This window comes from Heterostelium album, assembly GCF_000004825.1.
Source record: "Heterostelium album PN500 unplaced genomic scaffold PPL_scaffold9, whole genome shotgun sequence".
NCBI classification, from domain to species: Eukaryota; Evosea; class Eumycetozoa; order Acytosteliales; family Acytosteliaceae; genus Heterostelium; species Heterostelium album.
Window position 1 is genome coordinate 853,038 of NW_008805071.1, and position 20,600 is coordinate 873,637.

Consider the following 20,600-nt stretch of genomic DNA (forward strand, 5'->3'; position numbering starts at 1 on the left):
AGAGATATGAAGGTGAAATTAAAATGAAATGATAAGATACTACTCTACTTAATTTAGTAATAAATAAATCGATATATATTAAGATAAAGTATATAAATATTCAGTTCAGACAAAGGTCAAAGAGTAAAGTTATTTTAAACTAATCAATCAATCAATCGATAATTAATTTAAAAATAAATATAAACAATTAATTTTTAAATTCGTGATCGATTTGCCTCCTCTTTATTTTTTTGTTTTGTACCAAGATTTAGATTTTGATTGTGGTGTGTTGGTTGGTGCTTGTGGTGTGTGTATAGATGCCGTATTTGACGACGGTTCACAGTTCGTTTTTGTTTAAAATTAAAAAAAAAAACTAAACCTGATCAGTTTGCTTGACTGACCTACCATTGTGTTAGGGTTGAGTTGAGTGTGTGTGTTAATGATTGTTTGTTCAAAAAGTAATGAAAAAAATGAGTCAATTAATTTAAATTAATTAAAAAATTTAAAAATAAACTGCTGATATGCATGCCCCCACATGTTGATAGATCAGAAGTTGTTGATAAAATAAAGGGGTTTTTTTTTTTAAAAGTTTGCGATCGTGGAATCGATCAAAAATATATTTTGGAAGGTTGAGCAAAAAAATAAACTTCCCCCAAAACCAAATTTCTAATACTTTGTGTGTGGCTTGGTGCTAAGTTTCCTTTCACAATGAAAATTATAGCAAATCAATTAGCCCAAACAAGAAACAATCTACTTTGATATGTTATTTGCAACCAAACTATTGGAAGCCTTTGTATTATTATTACATATCAAAGCAGAGGAGATTGGCTTTTGGGGCAAAAGTCACAACAACAACTAAAACTAAAAAAAAACATTCTAAAAATTCTAAAAACTATATTATTATCTATTTCAATGAAGAATATTTCTAATTATTGGTGTAAGTGAAGTGAACTGTTAATAAGTAAATAAATAATAAATAGGTAGTTGAATGTTTTATTATCTTTTTTTTTAAAATATACATGTTAAAACAAAAATAAAATAAAATAAAATAAAATAAAATAAAATAAATTATAAGTGAAATTATAGATAAATATATGATTAACGATTTGATTGGTGATGCCACTAATACTAATTAAGCAGCATTGTATTGTTTAGATTAAAAAATAAAAAAATAAAGTGTTTGCAAGTTGTTTTTGTGGTGATTCTGAAGTTTTTGGCGGGAAACAAACAAAGAAGATGTTTGATTGTTTTTTATTTTATTTATTTGTTATAACATTTAATGTTATATTATTTATAAAGCGCTTTTTGATAATCCCTGTACATATTTATAACGATTTAATAAGTCTATATTCTTTGGTTCAATCCTAATTATGAAAAAAAAAAACCAAATTAGTATTGTTATTGTTTAGATTGACTGTTTTAGTAGTACAACTTACTCTAATCCCTTCTCGTAGTCATCTAAGGCGTTCTTTAACAAATCAAGTTGAAGATGTACCTCTGCTCTACCTAAGTACGAAGTTGGTAGATGTCCAATTCTCTTGTTGATTAAATTTGTAAAATATTCCAACATTTCATGTTTCTCTGCCATATGTGCTGGTAATGTAAAACAGGTTAGTTCGATTGATTTTGTTATTATAAATGATTGCTAGCTACACTTACCACTTGTAAAAGGTTTGTAAAATGGTACTCTTGGCTTTTTATCTGATGGAACAGAGATATTGACATTGATTTTGTTGCCACTTGTATTGAGATTAGTAGAATTGTTATTATTGCTGTTCTGGTTGTTGTTATTGTTGTTGTTGTTGCTATTGACTACTTGTGAAGATGATGTTGATAGAGGTGATGATGAGGTTGATGATGATAATGAGGATGACGATGACGATGACGATGATGATTTCTGTTCAGCATTTTTAGAGGGTGCAATCTTGGTTGCGAGTTGTTCGATTTCCACTTGCAATAGTTTCAGTGTCTGCAATAGATCTACGTTGCTTGGATTGTCAATGATTGTCTTTCTCATTTCTTGTTCGCGGAGCTTCAGTGTCTTCTCCAGTCCGAGCAAGACCTCCAGGCTATCCGGCTCGTACTTGAGAGCAGCACGGAAATCCTTCTCGGCGGCACTGTACTCACCGATCGCCGAGTAGCCAGCACCTCTTCTCAGATATGCTTTCATTCCCTTGACAGACGGTTGCTTCTCAATGGAAACCGAACAATCGGTAATGGCTTCCAAGTATCTATCCAACTTTAAAAATGAAATACCTCTATTCGAATAATAAAATGGATCTCTAAAGATACAACACATAGATATAAGTTATTATTAGTAGATGTAATATATACGTTGTTTTGTGTTTTGTTTTCTGTTTACTTACTCTGGATTCAATTTAATTGCTTTCGTGTAGTGACCGACGGCGGAGATGTAGTCTCTACTCTGAAAGTCAGAGTTTCCTAGTAGTTTCTGTTTCGATGAGAGTGACTCGCTAATGTTACTTTTCATCTGTGAATGATACTCTTCGAACTCTGACCATAGATTGCCGTAGAACGATTCACCGGCGGGTATCAACGATGGCATCTGAGTCGGTTTCTCTTTGGTTTTCTGTGACTTTTCGATCTGGCTGTTTATAAAGTTAGTGAGTAGATGCATTCTACATGGTTCCTCCTCGATTGCCAATATATTAAAATCGCTTAGCCAATCCAATTGTATACTATAACAGCAATAACAACAACAACAACAATCAAGATAGCATAATTATTACAGTTAATAAAACTATCTATTTTAATTCAATGAAATTCAAAACAAACATCATACATACCCTTTGTAAGGTTGTGCATATCTTAGATTAGGTGGTAATGTCTCTAATTTAACAGTTTGCCATAGCAGACGTGATCGATGTGATAATCTCATTGCTTTTCGAAGTGGTATACAAGGCGGTATTATATGTACAGCCATATAGTGATCGGAGAATGCCTTTTTAAACTCTTTCGTAAAGAAATAACCGTATGCTCTACATATATATGCTTTAATACAGTTTGGTTGTATCGATAGTGCTAATGTACAATCAAGTATTGATTTTTTATATTCCTATACGATAACATTCATGTTAGTTAGTTAGTGTTAATATTATTCTTTTATAAAGATAAACTTTAGTTTAGTTTGTCGTGACATGATTATTATTATTATTATTATTATTATTATTATTACTTACTTGTAATCTTAATTTAGTTATTGCTCTATTTAATAATATTGATACTATAAAAGGTGGATGTTGAGAAGCTAATTGTATTGCAGTGTTATAATATTCCACGGCTTGTGTGTATCGTTCGTTGTAATATTCATTATTGGCGAGTCGCATCGAACATATCACGGTTTCGTGTGGTGGTTTCAACTCTTGTTGTAGTTTCAAATAGTTCTTTGTTTGTGAACTCGTTTTTATCTTGAGAATGGTTGTCTCTAGCATCGCTATATCATTGTCCGACAGTTGCATACCGAGTATCTTATTGATCTTATGACTGTTCTGTTGTTTTTGAATATGTTGTTGTATATGTGATGGTTGATTACTATCATTACTATTCATATCGCTATTATTATTATTATTATCATAAATATTACTATTATTACTACTATAATTACTATTGTTATTGTTACTGTTGTTGTTACCAGTGAAATGTGAACTGTCTACATTTATAAACTTTTCAAAAGATGATAATAAAGGTGGTGTCGTTGATGTTGTCGAAGCATTGTTGGATAAAGTAACATTGCCGTTTATATTATTATTATTGCTGTTACTGTTGTTTTTGTTGTTTGAAACATTCGTAGAACTACCACTACTATTCTTCTTTTTTGATTTCTTTGCCATTTATGTAAAAATAGATAAACAACTAACTGTGTTCTAAAATCTTTCAAACAGATGAAATGTAATAAAAAATCTAAAAAAAAAAATCATTAATGATAAAAAAAGATCGTTTAGATTAATTTTTTTTTTTTGGTTCCTATCAAGAGATAATTCATTGAATTTAATTATGTTTATCAATTTAGAACCGGCACAGTAGTGTAGTATATCGAGATAAAGTAAAGATAGTTTATTCTTTTTAAATTATATATATATGGTATCAGTAAAAAAGATATCGAGATTATTGAAAATTCTTCAGATCTCTGTTTGGACCTATGTAGGCTGTAGGTTGTTTAGATTGATTATAGAATTGTTGCTGTTGTTATTGACAACAACTTCAATACCATCTATAATACCTTGTATTAATGCATCGTTCGACAACTGTAAAACTTGGAATGATCTAAGTGATCTCCAATGATCATCTGACTTTGCTGTTGTTGAAGTTGTTGTTGTTAATAGAAATAATGTTGTTTATAGAAATATGTTGATTATTTAATACATCATATGTATATTTATTATTTTGTATCATGAGCAGTAAAACCAAGCATATCCCATGAGTTTTCAAGGTTTTTAGGCAATGGTGCAACGACATCAATCTTTTTGTTGGTCTCTGGATGGAAAAACTCTACTCTTCTGGCGTGAAGGTGCAGTGGTATCTTCTTACCAAGTACACTTTGGAATGCAACGGAGTCGTTCTTTCCGTATTTCTTGTCACCGACAATCGGTGAGCTCAGAATCGATGCACAATGAACTCTGAGTTGATGTGTTCTTCCAGTCTCTGGCCACAAAGAGACAAACGATGCGTTGGTCAGCGAACTCTCTACCACCTTGTACTCTGTAATCGCTAGTTTCGCTCCATCACCTGTTTCCTTGGTAGCAATCACCATCTCCTCGCCATCCTGCACCACCTTCTTGAGAGGCGCACGTATACGACCCTCCTTTGGATTGGGTGTCGATGTCAGCAACGCCCAATACGTCTTTCTAATACCGTTGTCATCTCTCAGCTCTTCGTCTTCACCACCACTTCTATCTTTATCTTTCTTACTACTACTACCACTACCACTACCATCTTTCTTTTGTTTATCCTTCTTGTCTCTGTCTTGTCTGGTTGTTCGTCGCTTCAGCTTCATCTCGAATTTGTCAGCCATTGCAGTGGCAGCCTTGCGCGTTCTCGCCAGAATTAATATTCCACTGGTTTCTCGATCCAAACGGTGACACAATCGTGGTGCTTCTTCCAGCTCAAACTTCAGATGCGACATCATCATATCGAGATGTTTCTTCAGGCCAGTTCCACCCTGCACCGACAGACCCTGTGGTTTGTTGATGATCAACAGCTGGTCGTCCTTGTAGAGCACAGAGTCACGAATCTCTTTGATCTCCTCATCGCTGAGTCTGGCGTATTTCGTTGGTTCTTTGCGGTCTGCCAATCGTTGTTCTTTCAGCGCCTTCATCGGCACGTTGACCCATTGTCCAGTGACCAAACGATCGTTCAACTCCACCTGTTTTCTTTCGCCATTCAACGAATCACTGACCGATATCTTGTTGCTTCTAATCCATTTACAAAGTAGTGAATGTGTAATCACCGGATAATGATTGGAAACCCAACGATCTACACGCATTCCATCTAGATCTTCAACCACCTTTGTAGCAACAGATTTTCCATCATCACATAAAACTGAATTCTCTTCTTTCTTTCTACTTTCCAGAATTAATTGAACTTGATTTGGTTCATCGTCTTCATCATCATCATCATCATTATCAACTTCATCTTTTTCTTTTTTAATCTTTTCTTTTTTAGTTTTTGAAGTTGTTGGTGTTGCAGTTGTTGAGGTTGTTGAAGTTGTTGTTGAAATAATTTTAGATTTTCTTGGTACTTTTGGAATTAAAACTTCTTGATTCTTTATATTCAATTGATTCTCTTCATCTACTTCTCCCTCCAATAAAACATCTTCTACTTGTTCTTGTTCTGGTTGTTGTTGCTCACTCTCATTCTTTTCATTTAAGAAATCAAAACTAATCTTTACTCTTCCTCTTCTTGGTTTATATGATGTTGATGGTTTATTTGATTTGATATTCTCGTCCGAATCATTATTATTATTGCTATTTGATTTTCTTGATCTTGATGACTTTTTATTTTCAGTGATTCTATCCTCGAGTTCATTCATCTTGTCTTCAATGAGTTTCTCTTGTGTATCTAGATCTCTCGATACTTTCATTGATTGTAACTTTGGTCTTTGTTTAGGCTGTCGCTTTGCACCTCTATCCCTATTATTATCATTACTCTTTATCTTATTTAACTTTTTCTTTGATTCTCTCTTTCTAAATGCATAATATCTAACACCAACATCACCACTATCATTATAATTATCATCACTTCTAAAACCATTATTAAATATACTATTATTATTAGATCTATTAAATAATACTGTAGTTGATAATATTGAATTTATATTATTACTATTATTACTATTACTAATATTATTATAATTAAAATATTTACTAATATTATAACCTAATCCATTATGTAAACTACTATTACTGTTACTATTACTGGCTAATCCAATGATAGATTTAAATATATTATTACTATTAGTTGTAATATTATTATTAATAATTCTTAACATTATTTTGTTTTATCGACCGATCCGATTGATCGATTTGTTAAGCATATAACTTGATCTGATCTGATTGAAAGGTTAACACAGACTTTGACTGTCAAATAAAACGAGTGTCATTTAACAACCAATTCAAGAAATTTTAAAAATACTCGATTTTTTAAAATTTTTCATGAATGAGTAGGATCTTCTCATCACTTTAATTTTAATTGATTTGAATTGGTTGTCAATCAAGTTCAATCAGTTTTAATATATATAGTTAGTTAGTTAATAATGTCATCTAATATACCTCAAGAAAGAAACTTGGATGCTTGTATACAGGTTCGTGATTTAGATCCTCAGGTGACAGAGTCGTTACTCTGGGAACTGATGATACAAGCTGCACCAGTAGTAAAGGTATTCATGCCAAAAGACAAACTGACACAACAACATTCCGGTAGAGCATATATTGAATTTCAAAGTGAAGCTGACGCAGACTATGTAATGAGAATTATGAATTATGTAAAGTTATTTGGTAGACCTTTGAAATTGAAAAAAGTAAGATTATCATCAACAATCATCATCATCATTAATCTCGATCTTATCTTATTTACTAACTTATTCTTTTAAAACATTACTCATAAAATATTATAATACTATATAGGGAAATAAAGATAAGATTGATGTCGGTGCGAACTTGTTCATTGGTAATCTAGATGGTGAAGTCGATGAGAAACTACTACACGATACATTTTGTCAATTTGGTACTATTATACAACCTCCAAAGGTATGTTATGTTCATTTGTTGTTTAGATCTGTTTTTTTTTTTCTAACTAACGTAACTTAACTAACTAATTGAAAGATTATGAGAGATACATCATCTGGAGTTTCAAAAGGATTTGGATTCGTTTCATATGATAATTTTACAAGTTCAGATATGGCGATAGAGGCGATGAACGGTCAGTTCTTGTGTAACAAACCGATCTCTGTGACCTACGCCAGAAAGAAAGACTCAACAGAGAAACACGGTGGTCATGCAGAACGTCTTATCGCTGCAGGTAAACAGAGAGGAATACCAGCGTTTGCTCAACAGGGTGCACCTGCCAACATGCCATACGGTGTAAATCCATCATTCCCACCACCTCCACCAATGCTAGCACAACAACTACAACAACAACCTCCACCACCACCACCAGGTATAATGCCACCACCACCACCTTCATTCCACCAATGATAAAAAACATTAAAACAAGCAAAACAAACAAACAAACAAACTAGATATATACATACATAAAACTAAAAGAAAACAAAAAAAAAAAGAAATAAAAAGAAAAAATATCAAATAAATAATAGTAATTTTTAATAGTTACTATTATTATTATTGTATAAAAGAACATTAAAATAATAATATAAATAACATAACATAACAATATGGTTGTTTTTAGATTATACTTTTTATTAATAATTAAGTTTTTCTTTTGTTTTGTTTTTAATGAGTTTCATATGCTTTTGCACCAAAGATCGCAAAAGTAGTAAATACCATAACAACAAATACATAATCTATAACATTCTCATGATCATTCTTATTCCTTATATATTTTAATTTTGTATGTGAACCATCTTGTTGTATGTTTAGATTATGATAGAATTGAAACATATGTTAGTTTAAAGCTTATTTAAATGTAAAATTGAATGAACAAAACACATACCACAAAAAGGTCTTTCTTTTGAGTGACCACATCGACATACGTAAACAACTCTGTCTTTCTCTTGATTGATTTTCAGTGGGCCTATGTTTGTACCGTTGTTCTGATTGTAGCTGAGATGAGAGTTGTCGCAATAAGGATAGTTCTTTGACTGACCACATCTACATATATATTTATCTTCGCTGCTAGCATCAACAGGTATTGGACCATCCAATGAAAAGTTCTCTCCACTGATCTCCCATTGCGGTGATGGAATCTCACCGGTAATCTCTGCCTCTTCAGATCCAAACCAATTTGAAAAGTAATCTTTAATTTGATTCATTTTATTGATTATTATTATATATTATTTATTTTCTTAAACAAAACACTAGAAAACACAACACAAACAATAATCTAACAAGTGGGTAATAATTAATTGTTTAGACAAGACGCAATGAACTTTAAAAAATTTTAATTAAATTTTATCGATTTTTCATATAATTTAAATTTACACAATAATTATGACGACGATTATGCAATGCATCATCAACATAATGATAGATAATCAGATAACAATAAATAAGAAATTTTCAATTTTATAACTATAACAATAAAAAATATGTTTTTCATTTTTTATTTGCATTCATTTTTATTTTATTTTTAATAAAACCATTACTTTTTGAAGTTCTATGAATGTTCTTATTACTGTTTATTATTTTTGTTCAAATAAAATTATTTAAATAATGTAGAAAAATCATCAGCTTTTTGGAAAAGGGTGAACCATAGAATAACCAAATAAAGTGTAGAAAGTGACGTTTGCCATTGTGGTACTACAATCTTATTGCAAAGTTCATTCAATTCAACGAACGCCTAAATATCTGAAAAACATAACAATGGAAATTATATGAATGATTCATTTGTTTTTATTTTGTAAAAAAAAATAATAATAATTTTGTGTAAGAAATTATGAAACCAGTTAAAGTCCTAATTTTCTTTATGTCAAAAAATAATAAAATAAATAAATAATAATAAATTGTGATATTTTGATAATTCCATGAACTAAAAAGATCTCGATCTCATTTTAAAGCACACAAAAACCAAATGATCTATTTTTGATTCTCAATAAAAACTGTTGTTTTTTTTTTTTTTTTGGGTTTTATAAAAAAAATGAAAAATTATATTACAAAAAAAAAAAAAAAAAAGAAAGCTGTTTATGGACCAACCATGAATCAATCCAAAAATAAAAAAACAATTAAATAATAAATAACTTTAGTTTAGTATAATTTATCTATCAATAATAACAATCGTTTTTGAAAATCAGTTAACTTTTTTTTTATATTGTAAAATAAGGTGTGTGATTACCCATTTGAAATCAAATACTAATCAGCTGATTTGTGTGTAATAAATAATCATCAACCAACAACACACAAAAATAAAAATCACTAAAAATCAACAAAAAATAACAAATATTGCTGATACAAAAAAAAAAACAAAAAAGATAGTAATTTATTTCATTACTAATTTAACAATCAATATCTATCATCATCAATAGATCTATTCGATTCGATACTTGATTTATAAAAATAGATAGAGGAAATATAGATGTTTGGTAGATTAGTAGATATATCGGATTCCGATTCCGATGAAGAAATCAATTTATTGGGAAATGAATTCGCTCAGAAGAACTCGTTGGATAGCAACGGTGGTGGAGCTCAGAGAAAGAATAGCGTGAATCATATGCCTACGATCGGTGGAAGTCACAGCAGTGGAACTCAGGAGACCATTTTGAAAATGTTCGATGAGAAGCGAAGAACTCGTGCCAACACCGACATCAAACAGATCTCTGATAAGCACTCGGATGTCGATCGTCGTATCTCATACCTGCTCTCGGTCATCGAAAGACCCTGGACTTTTGTAGAGCTAGATGGTCCAGTCTGTTCGATCGAAGGTGAACTACTCAAGAAGAAACGATTCTCCTCCGGTTGGAAACGTTATTATTTCGCATTGAATGGAAATAATTTATATTATTATAAATCTAAAACTGTAAGAATATCTTAACTTAATAATTAAACTAATAGTTGGAAAAGAAAGAGAAAAAGATAATTGATTATTGACATCATATCTAAATATTAATATTAATATATTTATAGTCAAAGAAACCAAAAGGAATTATTTCTATTTCATTTGTATCACCACCGATCGTCTTGGGAGAAAAGAATATCATTGATATGAAAACACCGGAATTCAGTAACTACATGTTCCAGGTGTTCTCCTTCAAGAGAATCGATTCATTCTGTGCGTGTAACAACGAGGATTTCGAGCGTTGGAATTTTGTGATGCAGAAATTGGCAAAGAATACATTGTCAGCCGATGACTACAACGAGCGTTTCGAAGCATTCCAAGAGGTATTCCCATTGTTTGAGAAAAAGACAGAGTTGGAGCTCGATCGTTTACTCTTGTTGCTCGCAGAGATCGATAATAAATCAACACATATCATCGGTAAAGCAAAGAAGGAGAAAACAGGAAACCTATTGATGATGGAAGACGATGAAAATACAGGTGAAATCACATGGAAACAATATTATTTCGCATTACTAAATCAATGCTTGTACTTTTATAAATCTTCAAAGTTGGTATGTTATCGATCAATCAACCAATCAATAGTTATTCAACAACAAACTTATCTAACATCGCATTTTCATTTTCATTCACAATTAGCCACCACAAGGAGTTATTACATTGAAATATACAGATATATCTAGATGTGATACATCGATTTCATCGGATTTACAATATTCATTTAAATTATCGACACCTTTGTCTGTGTTTATTCTGAAAGCGAAACACCAGATTGCGATGGACGATTGGGTGGATGCACTCGAGTGTTCAAAGTCTGGCAGACCGAGACAAGCACTGTCAGAGAATGGCGAGATTGGAATCATTCCGCTGGGTAACCAGATTAGTGGTATTAGCGGTACACCACCAAAGGCACAGTTCAGTGGACTCGGTAAGAAGTTTGTACCGACACTCACCTACGTGCCACACAGTGCAGCACCGGGATCAAAGCCAAAGGTTTCCAAACTATCGTTGGGTTCCAACACTGTCGGTCGTTCCGATTCTTGTAATATAGTTGTAGAGGATAAACTGGTGTCTAGAACTCACTGTAAGATCGAAGTGAGTGAGAATGGTTGTGTTTTATTGGATATGGGTTCCGGTCATGGAACCAAAGTAAATCGTAAGCTTATCGATCGTCACATTCTGGAGGTTGGTGATAAAATTAAAATTGGAAAAACAAAGTTGAAATTCGATATTGTAAAGAAATAGAGAAATAATCTGATACAACAATAAATTAGTTCAATAGTTAAGAAATAGTAAATCAGGATTTGCCAAGAATTTTTCGAAAATTATATAATTTTATTCACAATCTTATTGTTTGTTTTTTTTTTATAAATGTATATATTGTTAGGTTGGTTAAACAGGTTTGGCTTTAGTCTGAATTTATAAATTTCATTACAGCTTTCAATTGTCGATACTTTTTGATTTTAATGTATGTCAGAACAACTGTTGTTCCTACGATAAAGAGAACCGTTATAATTCCAATTGGTAATATAATCGGAAGGTAATTGAATCGGCTTGTACCAGAGACAGATTCCACTTTGAAAACACTCTTGGTATCTACTTGCCCATTCACAAAAACAGATACAGGGACGTAGCCATCAAAGTTAAACTGGTTGGTTATTACATCGCTGGAGAGTGGACATAGAATCATAGTATCCGACAAACAGGTTGGTGCAGTTGAACAACTGGTACCATTGATTAACACATCAAGATTTTCAGGACTGAAATTCTCACCAAAGATTGTAACAAATCCACCTGACTGTGTAACTGAGGTAGCACTAATTACCAATGGTGCTATTATGTTAAGAACAAAAAACAACTATTAGTATTCAAATTATTATCAATCTAATTGTTTCTACATACGTTGGTAACTAATCATTGAGTTTAAAGTTAAATTATTTACAGTAACTAATATAGAAATATTCTTTCCAGAGCCTGGTGCAAGATTGCAAGTAATTAAATTGGTGCTGAAAAGTGTTGCATTGGTACAAGGAGTTTTGCTGATTTTGTTATCTAATGTTACATTGATAGGATTTCTAAAGAGTGCACCGTTTATAGATATTAAACCACCCTTGGTAGGAGGGAAGGTAATTGTACCAATATCAGGTTTGATAACGAACGGCACTTCGTTGGATCTGAGTATTCCTTTATGGATGGTGGTATAGCCCAAGTATGATCCACCCAACAAGTTCTGATCGATTGGTAAATCCAAAATGAAGATTCTGCTGTCAACTTTGGTGATATCATTGAACATTGTTGTATTATCTACTCTTATAGACTGAGGAGTGTAAGAGGTAGCATTGATCACTACTTTCGAATCGTTTGAAAGTGGAGAGTACAAACGTGATCCCCTTACAGAAATAAGATTTCCAAATTGTTGGATACTCTCTACTCTTGGGATATCATAGCTAAATGAAATAGAGACTGTGGATTCGGCATCATCAATAGTGATTGAAACTGGTAGATTCAAACCTTCATCCGAAGAAGATTTCAATGGTGGCATCACACATGTAAAAGCATTGCTATTTAAAAACAATGGTTGAGTGTTGTCACATGAAAATGGACCAACTGTGATAGACCTAGTTGTTTGTGCTCCATTCGATCTAAGTTGGTTAAACAAATCACCAGATACTGTAATTATACCACCTTTATCACTTGATACTGATGTTACTGATTTAGGAATTGGTCCTAAAAAATTTGATAAAAAAATTAAATTAGAATTAAAATTTTCAAGATAATCCAACTTTTTTTTTAAAAAAAAAAAAGATACATACTTATATTAATTATATATGAATCACTATAATTCTTTAATTTAATTCCGATATTCTTTTGTCCAGCAATATTGAAATATCCAGAAGGTAAACTACTAGAATCTGCAATAATTTGAGTGTGGTTTGTTACTGAAACAGTTTGAATAGTAAAATCATCGACAGTGACTATTACATTACTTGGAACTGTTCCAAAACTATCTCCGGTTATAGTAATAGAGTTGGAACTCATATTTACATTTGTAATAGTTGGTTCTAAATATTTATTAAATTAGAATTTTTTTATTTATTAATATTATGTTTTTAAAATTTCTACTTACCAATGAATCCCCAAGTATCTGTTATATTTTTATTTCTAATACTAATTATTAAAGGAATATTTCCACCAGCTATTGTATTTAAAAATGAATTTGGAACATTGAAAACATTCATTGTCATTGAAATATTTGAATTTGAGATAGTGTTATAAAATCTAGGTGAATTGCTTAAAACAATATAGTTTAGATTGTCAGCATTCAAATCCTGAAGGTAATTTCCACTGACTGTAATTGAACCACCTTCTGTTTTGAAATTTGAAACATTATCAATGAAGATTGGATTCCAAGTGAAAACAGCTCCTTGAACTATAATGCTTGTATCTGATGAAGAATAGGAAAAAGATAGTTTTATACATGTCGAGTTGAAAACTGTATAATCCGTTGCTGGAATCTTTTTGTTTCCAATATACATATTGTTACTATCAACCTGGAATCCATTTCCATAAATATAGGCAAATCCATTATCATAAACTATATTACTAACGCTAACATCACCATTTACTAAAATAATATTATATAAAATAAATAATACCAAAAATGAATATTTTATTTTATTTAGATAAATCAATGACATTTTTGTTTTTTTCTTTATTAGGAACAACAAATTATATAATAAAATATAAAATTGGAAAAAAGAGATAAAATGATTAAACAATAATAATGATAAGTCTATTACATAAAATTATTTAAATTATTAATATTAATTTTTGATTAGATTTGCTTTTTGAACAAAATGATTTAAATATAGATTGAAACAATATAACTATATTTTAAAAAAATAAAAGTTGATTTGTAGTAGGTTATATTGTTGTCAATTTTCTTGATTGAAAACAAAAAGTGAATGCTAACAATATTTCCTTTTTTTAGATTTTCACCAAGTATCAAGTGTTAACTTTTTTTGAAAGTAACAATGTTATGACTCCCTCAAAAGAGTGACTTCTTTCATTTTTTACTTACTAACGCACTCTTTCTATTGCTCACTCAATCTTTCAATGTCAAATTTCAACCATCAATCAAAATTTACATTACTTGTGAATCAAAAGTTTGTAAAATGCAAACTAATGAATGAGATCATAAAAATATTACTATTAACTAATAATCATATCAAGCAAAGATAAACAATTATTGTTTGATATCAACTCCTTCATGTTTCACCCCCTTATTTAACCTTTCATAAATAACCATATTTATATACTGATAACTTAATATCAATGATTATGTTTAAACCAGTATAAATAAAAAATTGAAATTTTTTTGTGTACCACCAACTTGAAACAAAAAAACAAACAACAAACATCATCTTATTGGATTGTGTAAAAAAAAAAAAGTGTGTTTGTTTGATTTGATATGTGGTGTGTGTTGTTTGTTTGATAGATTTATTAATTAAGCATATTATACATATAGTAATAGTGATGGTTACCAACAGTAATAATATATCCGATATTATGGTAACAACTGACACAAAAACAACATTCTTTAAAGATCACACTGGTTAATAGAAAAAATCTCCTTTTTGTTTTGAATTATATATAGTAACTTTTTGTTTATATATTTATAAATTAAACTTTACTTCATAATAAGACCATTGTTATATATTAATAAAACAATTTTATCTTTAAACTAGACAGGCAAGAAGGTTCCCATTTTATCATCTATTAAATTTTGAACTTTTTTGAATTCATAGAACACGAGAAATACATTGATTACCAATACCTATCGCTTAACTCAATGACTGTAGATAAATTAACTGATCACCTCCAGCAACGACAACAACATCAACTACAACATCAAAATCATTTGTTATCTGAATAATAATTGTTAGATCGCTAGATTTCTATAAATATACTTATTATCATCTCAATTATTAAAAGTTATAATAACTGGTTTTGTTTTTTTTTTTTTTGTGCTTTGTTTCTATTGATAGCTTATTTTATTAGACAAATATTAATTCTATTGTTCAAGTCCGTGATAGTCTTCATCAAATAATCTTTCAACTTCAGATGGCTCAATAAATGCGCTGTTATGTCTTTCTTCTGAAACCTTTCTAGATTGAATTTTCTTGACATACTTGTTTGCTTTTAATGTCTTTTGGTTCATACGATTCTAAAAGTTAAAAGTAAAGTAAAGGTTGATTAATAATTAATTGATGAATAGATTGATTGATTTGATTTGATTAAAAACATACATCATTTGGTGAAACAAACTCTGGATTACTATATAATACTTGACCACCGAAACCACCAGAGAAAATCTTTGAAATGTGGAGAATCATTCTTGGACCGATCTCAGTGAGAAGACGCTCTTGTTTCTTGAACTCGTGGTCGGAGATCTGGTAGTTACGGAACCAAATACGACCGTCTTGATAAAAGAATGCGAATACATGATCAAAGAATGGCTTACTCTTTACGTGTCCCTTTGGAGTACTGAAGATCTGTGTCAACAACTCCTTTGCCAACTGAAGGTGTGGTTGTCCATCGAATGTTGCATCGAAATGTAAAAATGGTCTACTTCCTTTCAAACAATTACCTGTCATTTGTAATTCTTCCAATGTATGAACTACATATTTGATAATAATAATAAAAATTAAATAAATTATAAATTATAAATTGTTTTAATATTAATATCTCAAAATAATAATCGAAAACTTAACTTTTGAAAAAAATTTACTTACCATTTGAAACACCGAATTTGATGGTTGGACCTAGTGGTGTCTTGGCCATCCAGAGATAGAGATCGGTATGCTTACGAGAGTCAAAGAGAATGGCATAGTTGCAACTCTTCATCTCACAGGACTCGTTGATGAGTGAGAGTGACTTACGATCGTCCAACTTTGACTCCTTCTTGGAGTGTGGGATGAGATCCAAGAGGTCACCCATAAGATGTCTATTCTTTGGACTGATACCACGTGTAGACATAACGAGAACACGCTTCTTTATAAATATACTATCATCTTCCTTAACTTGTGGTGTAGTTGCTGCAGCAACTCTGCTTGTACTCTTATTATTTTCATTCTTTTGTTTCTTTACACTTTTATTATTGTTTTCATTTTTCTCTCTTTTTGAATCCTCTTCGGCAATCTTTCTTTTTATTGATTCTTTCATTCTCTAATAATATATAAATAATATAAATTTTTAATATAATAAAAAAAAATAATAATTTTAGTTATTTATTATCAAAAAAAAGAGTCGTTCGTCAAAATAAAAATAAAAAAAGAAAAAAATTAAAAATAATAAAAAAAAAAAAAGGAAAAAACGAAATTTTGGATGAGACATTGATTGTGTGGGTGTCAAGTGTGCATGATTTTTTGAACTGATTTTGAACATGATAAACTAATTGATTTGATCAGTTTGATTATTTTTTTTTTTAATTAAATATATTATATAAAGATGTCTGTAGGTATATATATATATATATATTTGAATATTTTAGTTATGAGAACTATGATTTAACTAATATTTGTTTAAATTTGAAATAATACAATGATAATATATATTAGTTTAAAAAGTTCATTCCATTGTTGGATCGTGTTTTAGTTGAACGTTTGTCTGGACCAACACAAACAGCAGGTGGTATTTTGTTTGCCACAAAGCAAGGGACCATCAAATCACGCTCGTGTCATCTCTGTTGGTACAGGTGCATACAAACCAGACGGAACATTCACTGGAACCATCGTACAAGCCGGTGACACCGTTTTGATTTCACCAAATGCCAAGACACAAGTCATCCCAATCGAAGATAAAACCTACTATTTACTCAATGAACACGATATAATGGGAATCATCGAGAATAAATAAATAGATCTACAATATATAAATACAACAAAAATAAAAAAGCAATATAACTAAAAAAATGGAAACAGAGAAATCTTTTTTTAATAGATAGATAATTGGCAGAGGCAAAAACATCATTTTGGAAGAGAACAACATCAATAGCTATTCCAATGTAGATTTCATGTGATTCTCAATAAGAATATTCAATCCCATTAATTTACCTATTGTTGATACATCTTTTGAATTTATGAGTCAGTGTTTGATTAATTAAATATTCTGAAGTCTTGAAGTAGCAGCAGGCATGAATCGGAGTTTAGAATTCCAATTTGGTATTAATAAGTGTCAACATTTTTCAAATTTTAGTATATTTAAAATATTAATACTCTTTGGCATTCTAGATTCTTTTTTCTTTTCTACCTCTTTCTTTTTTATTTTGAAAATGATTATCTAGACGAAAAAAAAAAGTTAACTACTGGAAATCTAATCTATAAAACAAGTCTTACACCTTGGGCTTCAGATCATGCAAGATTAATTATCTCATCCACTCTCTATTCTTTTTGTGAGACCATTATCTTTTCTAGATTCGATAGAGTTCAAAAACCTGAGAAGGGTAAAATAGATTTTGGTTTGACTTCATGGTTGTCATTTGTAGTTAGTGATCCCATTTAAATGCTCTTGAAATGTAAAGGGTATGTCGACTCAAGCTATGGAGACAAATTAGATTGAAAAGAAAAAGATACATTTGTAGTATACTATTTAAATCATATAATACTTGTAACAATAAAAATAATATACAGTTTAATAAAAAATCAATAGAGAGTGAAATTCTTGCATGGTCTGAAGCACAAAGATGTAAGTTTGTTATATTTTATATTAGATTAACTTATTCCACAATAATAGTTTAGTGCACAATATATATGTTTTTTTAGATTTAAATTATATCTGTAGTATAATTCAATTTGTTTGTTTTTTATTTTTCAATAAACATAAACTATATGTTCAGAGTCATGACTATAGTGTTAGTTACAAAATTTAATAATCATTAACAATAAATAATATTCCTAATGAAGTATCAAAACTTAGTATTTACGTTAGTTGCTCTTTTACTGTCTGCCACGATAGCTATCTCCTATACAGACACAATTGGCCCACCATTTTATAACTGTGAGGAATTCTGTCAAAGAATGTGCTTCCAAAAGCCAACCATTGAAGAAGCAAGACTCTGTATGTCAAGATGTTTTTGTGCTTAAGTTCAAGACCTTCAATAAATTGAAGAAATACTCTTCATTTTCAAAACATGTTTTGACAAATTTGACCTAACAGTGTAAATACATGCTACTGATAGTAAACCATATTAAACTTTGATAAAAAAATATTAATTAAAACTCTTTGTTTGAAATGAGCTATCATGATGGACATTGAAGTTCAAAAAACAATATATATTGTAATACAAATATTTTTATAAATTATTTCAAAATATTGATTATTTGGTTATACTATAACAGTTGAGATCAGGTATACAATTTATTTATTTACTAATTCTAATTTATATAAACCTTTATTTTTGTAAGAATAATTAGTTTTTTGTATGTAAAAAAATAGTTTTTGAACATAAAAACTGTTAGATTAAATTTTTTGTTAAACAATTTTATTTTTAAAAGAAAATGAAAGGATATATATATATAAGCAGTATAGTAGTATTATTTTTGATAACAATAGATGTTTCATATCAATCTACTTTTATAAATAAATTAGATGGTAAACTATCATTTGGTGTCAATAAAGAATGTAAGTTATCTATCTATCTATAAGAAAACGATATTGATCATGATTATTAACTCATTTTATTCAATATTGTTAATTAAAGATTTAGATGCCATAAAGTTAGATAATATAAGATTGAGATTGATAGATAATGTAGATGAAAATAATATTGTTGAGCAAATACCAAATGTCGATGGTCAATTCTCTTTGTAGGTTTCATTCATTCATTCATTCACCTGTACTATTTTTGTTGTGTAATCTTTATAGTGAGTCAATTAACGTCGATATGATGTTATAAAATTGATTAGATTGCAACAGCAAGCAACAAGTAACTAATATTAATAATAATTCTAATATGAATATTTATAAATACTACTACTACTACCAGTGTTAATATTCCGACAGGATCATATATTTTAGATGTAGACAGTAAAGATTATGTTTTCAGACAAATGAAGGTCGACGTAAGCAAACAACGTCAAGTTAGAGTTAGAAATGATAATGATACAGTAGTACAATCACCAATCACCATGAAACCAGTAGGACTACCCTTTTTCTTTGAGAAACACGCACCCTTTAGTATTTGGGGTCTTTTCAAATCACCAATGATCATTATGATGGGTATCACTGGTATTCTAATCGTTGTTATGCCAATGATGACCAATGCAATCGAAAGTATGTATTATTAATAATACCAACAATAACAAATATATAACTAACTAATCAAAATTTGATTATTATTTAAAAAATCATCAGATGACGAAGAAACTAAAGAAGCATTTAAACAAAGTGGACCAGAGTTAATTCAAAGTGTTCCAGATTGGCCAACTCTCAGTATTACAAAGTCATCAGGTTCGCCACCACTTAAAGATAAATGAAATAAATGATAAATAATAATAGTTACAATAATAATAATATCAAATCATAACAATAATTTTTCATTTGTTATCAATATTTAATATTGTTTGATGTTCACAGTCAGTTCCAATCAAGCCGACCTTTGATGTCCACACCAAACTTTGAAAATTCAACAATACGAAAGAAAATGAAAAATTTTTGAATTTTTTTGATGAGAGAAACAACATGATCGCCAAAGCTGACTTGTAATGTTTTCTTTTAAACCTATTTGACTAATTAATTAAGATTAGATTACTTTAAAGTATATTCTTATAGTCTAAATATATAATATATATATAAATATAATAAATAATGTCAGAATATAGACAGAAATCTGTTATGCTCAAGCCTGTGGTATGTTTTAAGTAGATAAAGATAAATATAGGAGATTTCTTATATATTTTATCGTTTACTCATTTTAAGATTATTAATTAACTAATCAAAACTATATATATCTTATGTAGAGCTTGATATTTAAGTTCCTAACACAAAAGTCAGTTGTACAAATCATGTTATTCGAACAAACAGATCTTAGAATTGAAGGTGTTATTATTGTATGTTCATATTGATATCATTTTAAACAAAAGAAAGAAATGAACTAGTTTTACTAATCTATAGATTCATTTATCATATTTATAGGGTCTTGATGAATATATGAACTTAGTATTAGATAATGCATTTGAAATTTCAATGAAAAAGAAAACAAGAAAACCTCTGGGACAGATATTACTTAAAGGTGATAATATTACATTAGTCTATGATGTTAAAGGATCAGCTTAAGAAATACATTTAAAAAAAAAGAAAAAAAGAAATGAAATATCACA

General features: G+C 29.9%; 11 protein-coding genes across 11 annotated transcripts; 6 read left to right on the plus strand and 5 right to left on the minus strand.

Annotated features, from left to right (window-relative positions):
• Positions 1-1,270: 1,270 nt before the first annotated feature.
• PPL_08857 (uncharacterized protein) lies at positions 1,271-3,830 on the minus strand (the record flags this gene model as incomplete). Its single annotated transcript, XM_020579658.1, has 6 exons — positions 1,271-1,343; positions 1,416-1,572; positions 1,639-2,237; positions 2,484-2,678; positions 2,787-3,055; positions 3,180-3,830. The coding sequence occupies 6 exons, from the start codon at positions 3,828-3,830 to the stop codon at positions 1,271-1,273; spliced, it is 1,944 nt and encodes a 647-aa protein (XP_020430333.1).
• Positions 3,831-4,378: 548 nt separating this feature from the next.
• Positions 4,379-6,487, minus strand: PPL_08858 (RluA family pseudouridine synthase; the record flags this gene model as incomplete). The annotated part of the gene is made up of 1 exon (XM_020579659.1): positions 4,379-6,487. The coding sequence occupies one exon, from the start codon at positions 6,485-6,487 to the stop codon at positions 4,379-4,381; it is 2,109 nt and encodes a 702-aa protein (XP_020430334.1).
• Positions 6,488-6,751: 264 nt separating this feature from the next.
• On the plus strand, positions 6,752-7,691 carry sf3b4 (splicing factor 3B subunit 4; the record flags this gene model as incomplete). Its single annotated transcript, XM_020579660.1, has 3 exons — positions 6,752-7,015; positions 7,122-7,244; positions 7,320-7,691. 3 exons carry the CDS (start codon positions 6,752-6,754, stop codon positions 7,689-7,691), a joined length of 759 nt encoding a protein of 252 aa, XP_020430335.1.
• Positions 7,692-7,946: 255 nt separating this feature from the next.
• Positions 7,947-8,485, minus strand: PPL_08860 (uncharacterized protein; the record flags this gene model as incomplete). The annotated part of the gene is made up of 2 exons (XM_020579661.1): positions 7,947-8,046; positions 8,163-8,485. 2 exons carry the CDS (start codon positions 8,483-8,485, stop codon positions 7,947-7,949), a joined length of 423 nt encoding a protein of 140 aa, XP_020430336.1.
• Positions 8,486-9,744: 1,259 nt separating this feature from the next.
• Positions 9,745-11,554, plus strand: PPL_08861 (uncharacterized protein; the record flags this gene model as incomplete). The annotated part of the gene is made up of 4 exons (XM_020579662.1): positions 9,745-10,185; positions 10,293-10,775; positions 10,861-11,454; positions 11,504-11,554. The coding sequence occupies 4 exons, from the start codon at positions 9,745-9,747 to the stop codon at positions 11,552-11,554; spliced, it is 1,569 nt and encodes a 522-aa protein (XP_020430337.1).
• A 75-nt stretch (positions 11,555-11,629) lies between these two features.
• tgrI2 (IPT/TIG domain-containing protein) lies at positions 11,630-14,493 on the minus strand (the record flags this gene model as incomplete). The annotated part of the gene is made up of 5 exons (XM_020579663.1): positions 11,630-12,054; positions 12,124-12,948; positions 13,035-13,283; positions 13,349-13,846; positions 14,439-14,493. 5 exons carry the CDS (start codon positions 14,491-14,493, stop codon positions 11,630-11,632), a joined length of 2,052 nt encoding a protein of 683 aa, XP_020430338.1.
• Positions 14,494-14,790: 297 nt separating this feature from the next.
• PPL_08863 (uncharacterized protein) lies at positions 14,791-15,157 on the plus strand (the record flags this gene model as incomplete). The annotated part of the gene is made up of 2 exons (XM_020579664.1): positions 14,791-14,836; positions 15,030-15,157. 2 exons carry the CDS (start codon positions 14,791-14,793, stop codon positions 15,155-15,157), a joined length of 174 nt encoding a protein of 57 aa, XP_020430339.1.
• Positions 15,158-15,295: 138 nt separating this feature from the next.
• bxdc2 (brix domain-containing protein) lies at positions 15,296-16,446 on the minus strand (the record flags this gene model as incomplete). The annotated part of the gene is made up of 3 exons (XM_020579665.1): positions 15,296-15,448; positions 15,531-15,901; positions 16,017-16,446. 3 exons carry the CDS (start codon positions 16,444-16,446, stop codon positions 15,296-15,298), a joined length of 954 nt encoding a protein of 317 aa, XP_020430340.1.
• A 285-nt stretch (positions 16,447-16,731) lies between these two features.
• On the plus strand, positions 16,732-17,139 carry PPL_08865 (co-chaperone GroES family protein; the record flags this gene model as incomplete). Its single annotated transcript, XM_020579666.1, has 3 exons — positions 16,732-16,741; positions 16,851-16,869; positions 16,935-17,139. The coding sequence occupies 3 exons, from the start codon at positions 16,732-16,734 to the stop codon at positions 17,137-17,139; spliced, it is 234 nt and encodes a 77-aa protein (XP_020430341.1).
• A 223-nt stretch (positions 17,140-17,362) lies between these two features.
• Positions 17,363-19,757, plus strand: PPL_08866 (uncharacterized protein; the record flags this gene model as incomplete). The annotated part of the gene is made up of 8 exons (XM_020579667.1): positions 17,363-17,366; positions 17,567-17,766; positions 17,913-17,967; positions 18,211-18,339; positions 18,835-18,903; positions 18,983-19,088; positions 19,268-19,554; positions 19,636-19,757. The coding sequence occupies 8 exons, from the start codon at positions 17,363-17,365 to the stop codon at positions 19,755-19,757; spliced, it is 972 nt and encodes a 323-aa protein (XP_020430342.1).
• Positions 19,758-20,088: 331 nt separating this feature from the next.
• PPL_08867 (small nuclear ribonucleoprotein E) lies at positions 20,089-20,556 on the plus strand (the record flags this gene model as incomplete). Its single annotated transcript, XM_020579668.1, has 3 exons — positions 20,089-20,130; positions 20,271-20,330; positions 20,416-20,556. The coding sequence occupies 3 exons, from the start codon at positions 20,089-20,091 to the stop codon at positions 20,554-20,556; spliced, it is 243 nt and encodes an 80-aa protein (XP_020430343.1).
• Positions 20,557-20,600: the final 44 nt, after the last annotated feature.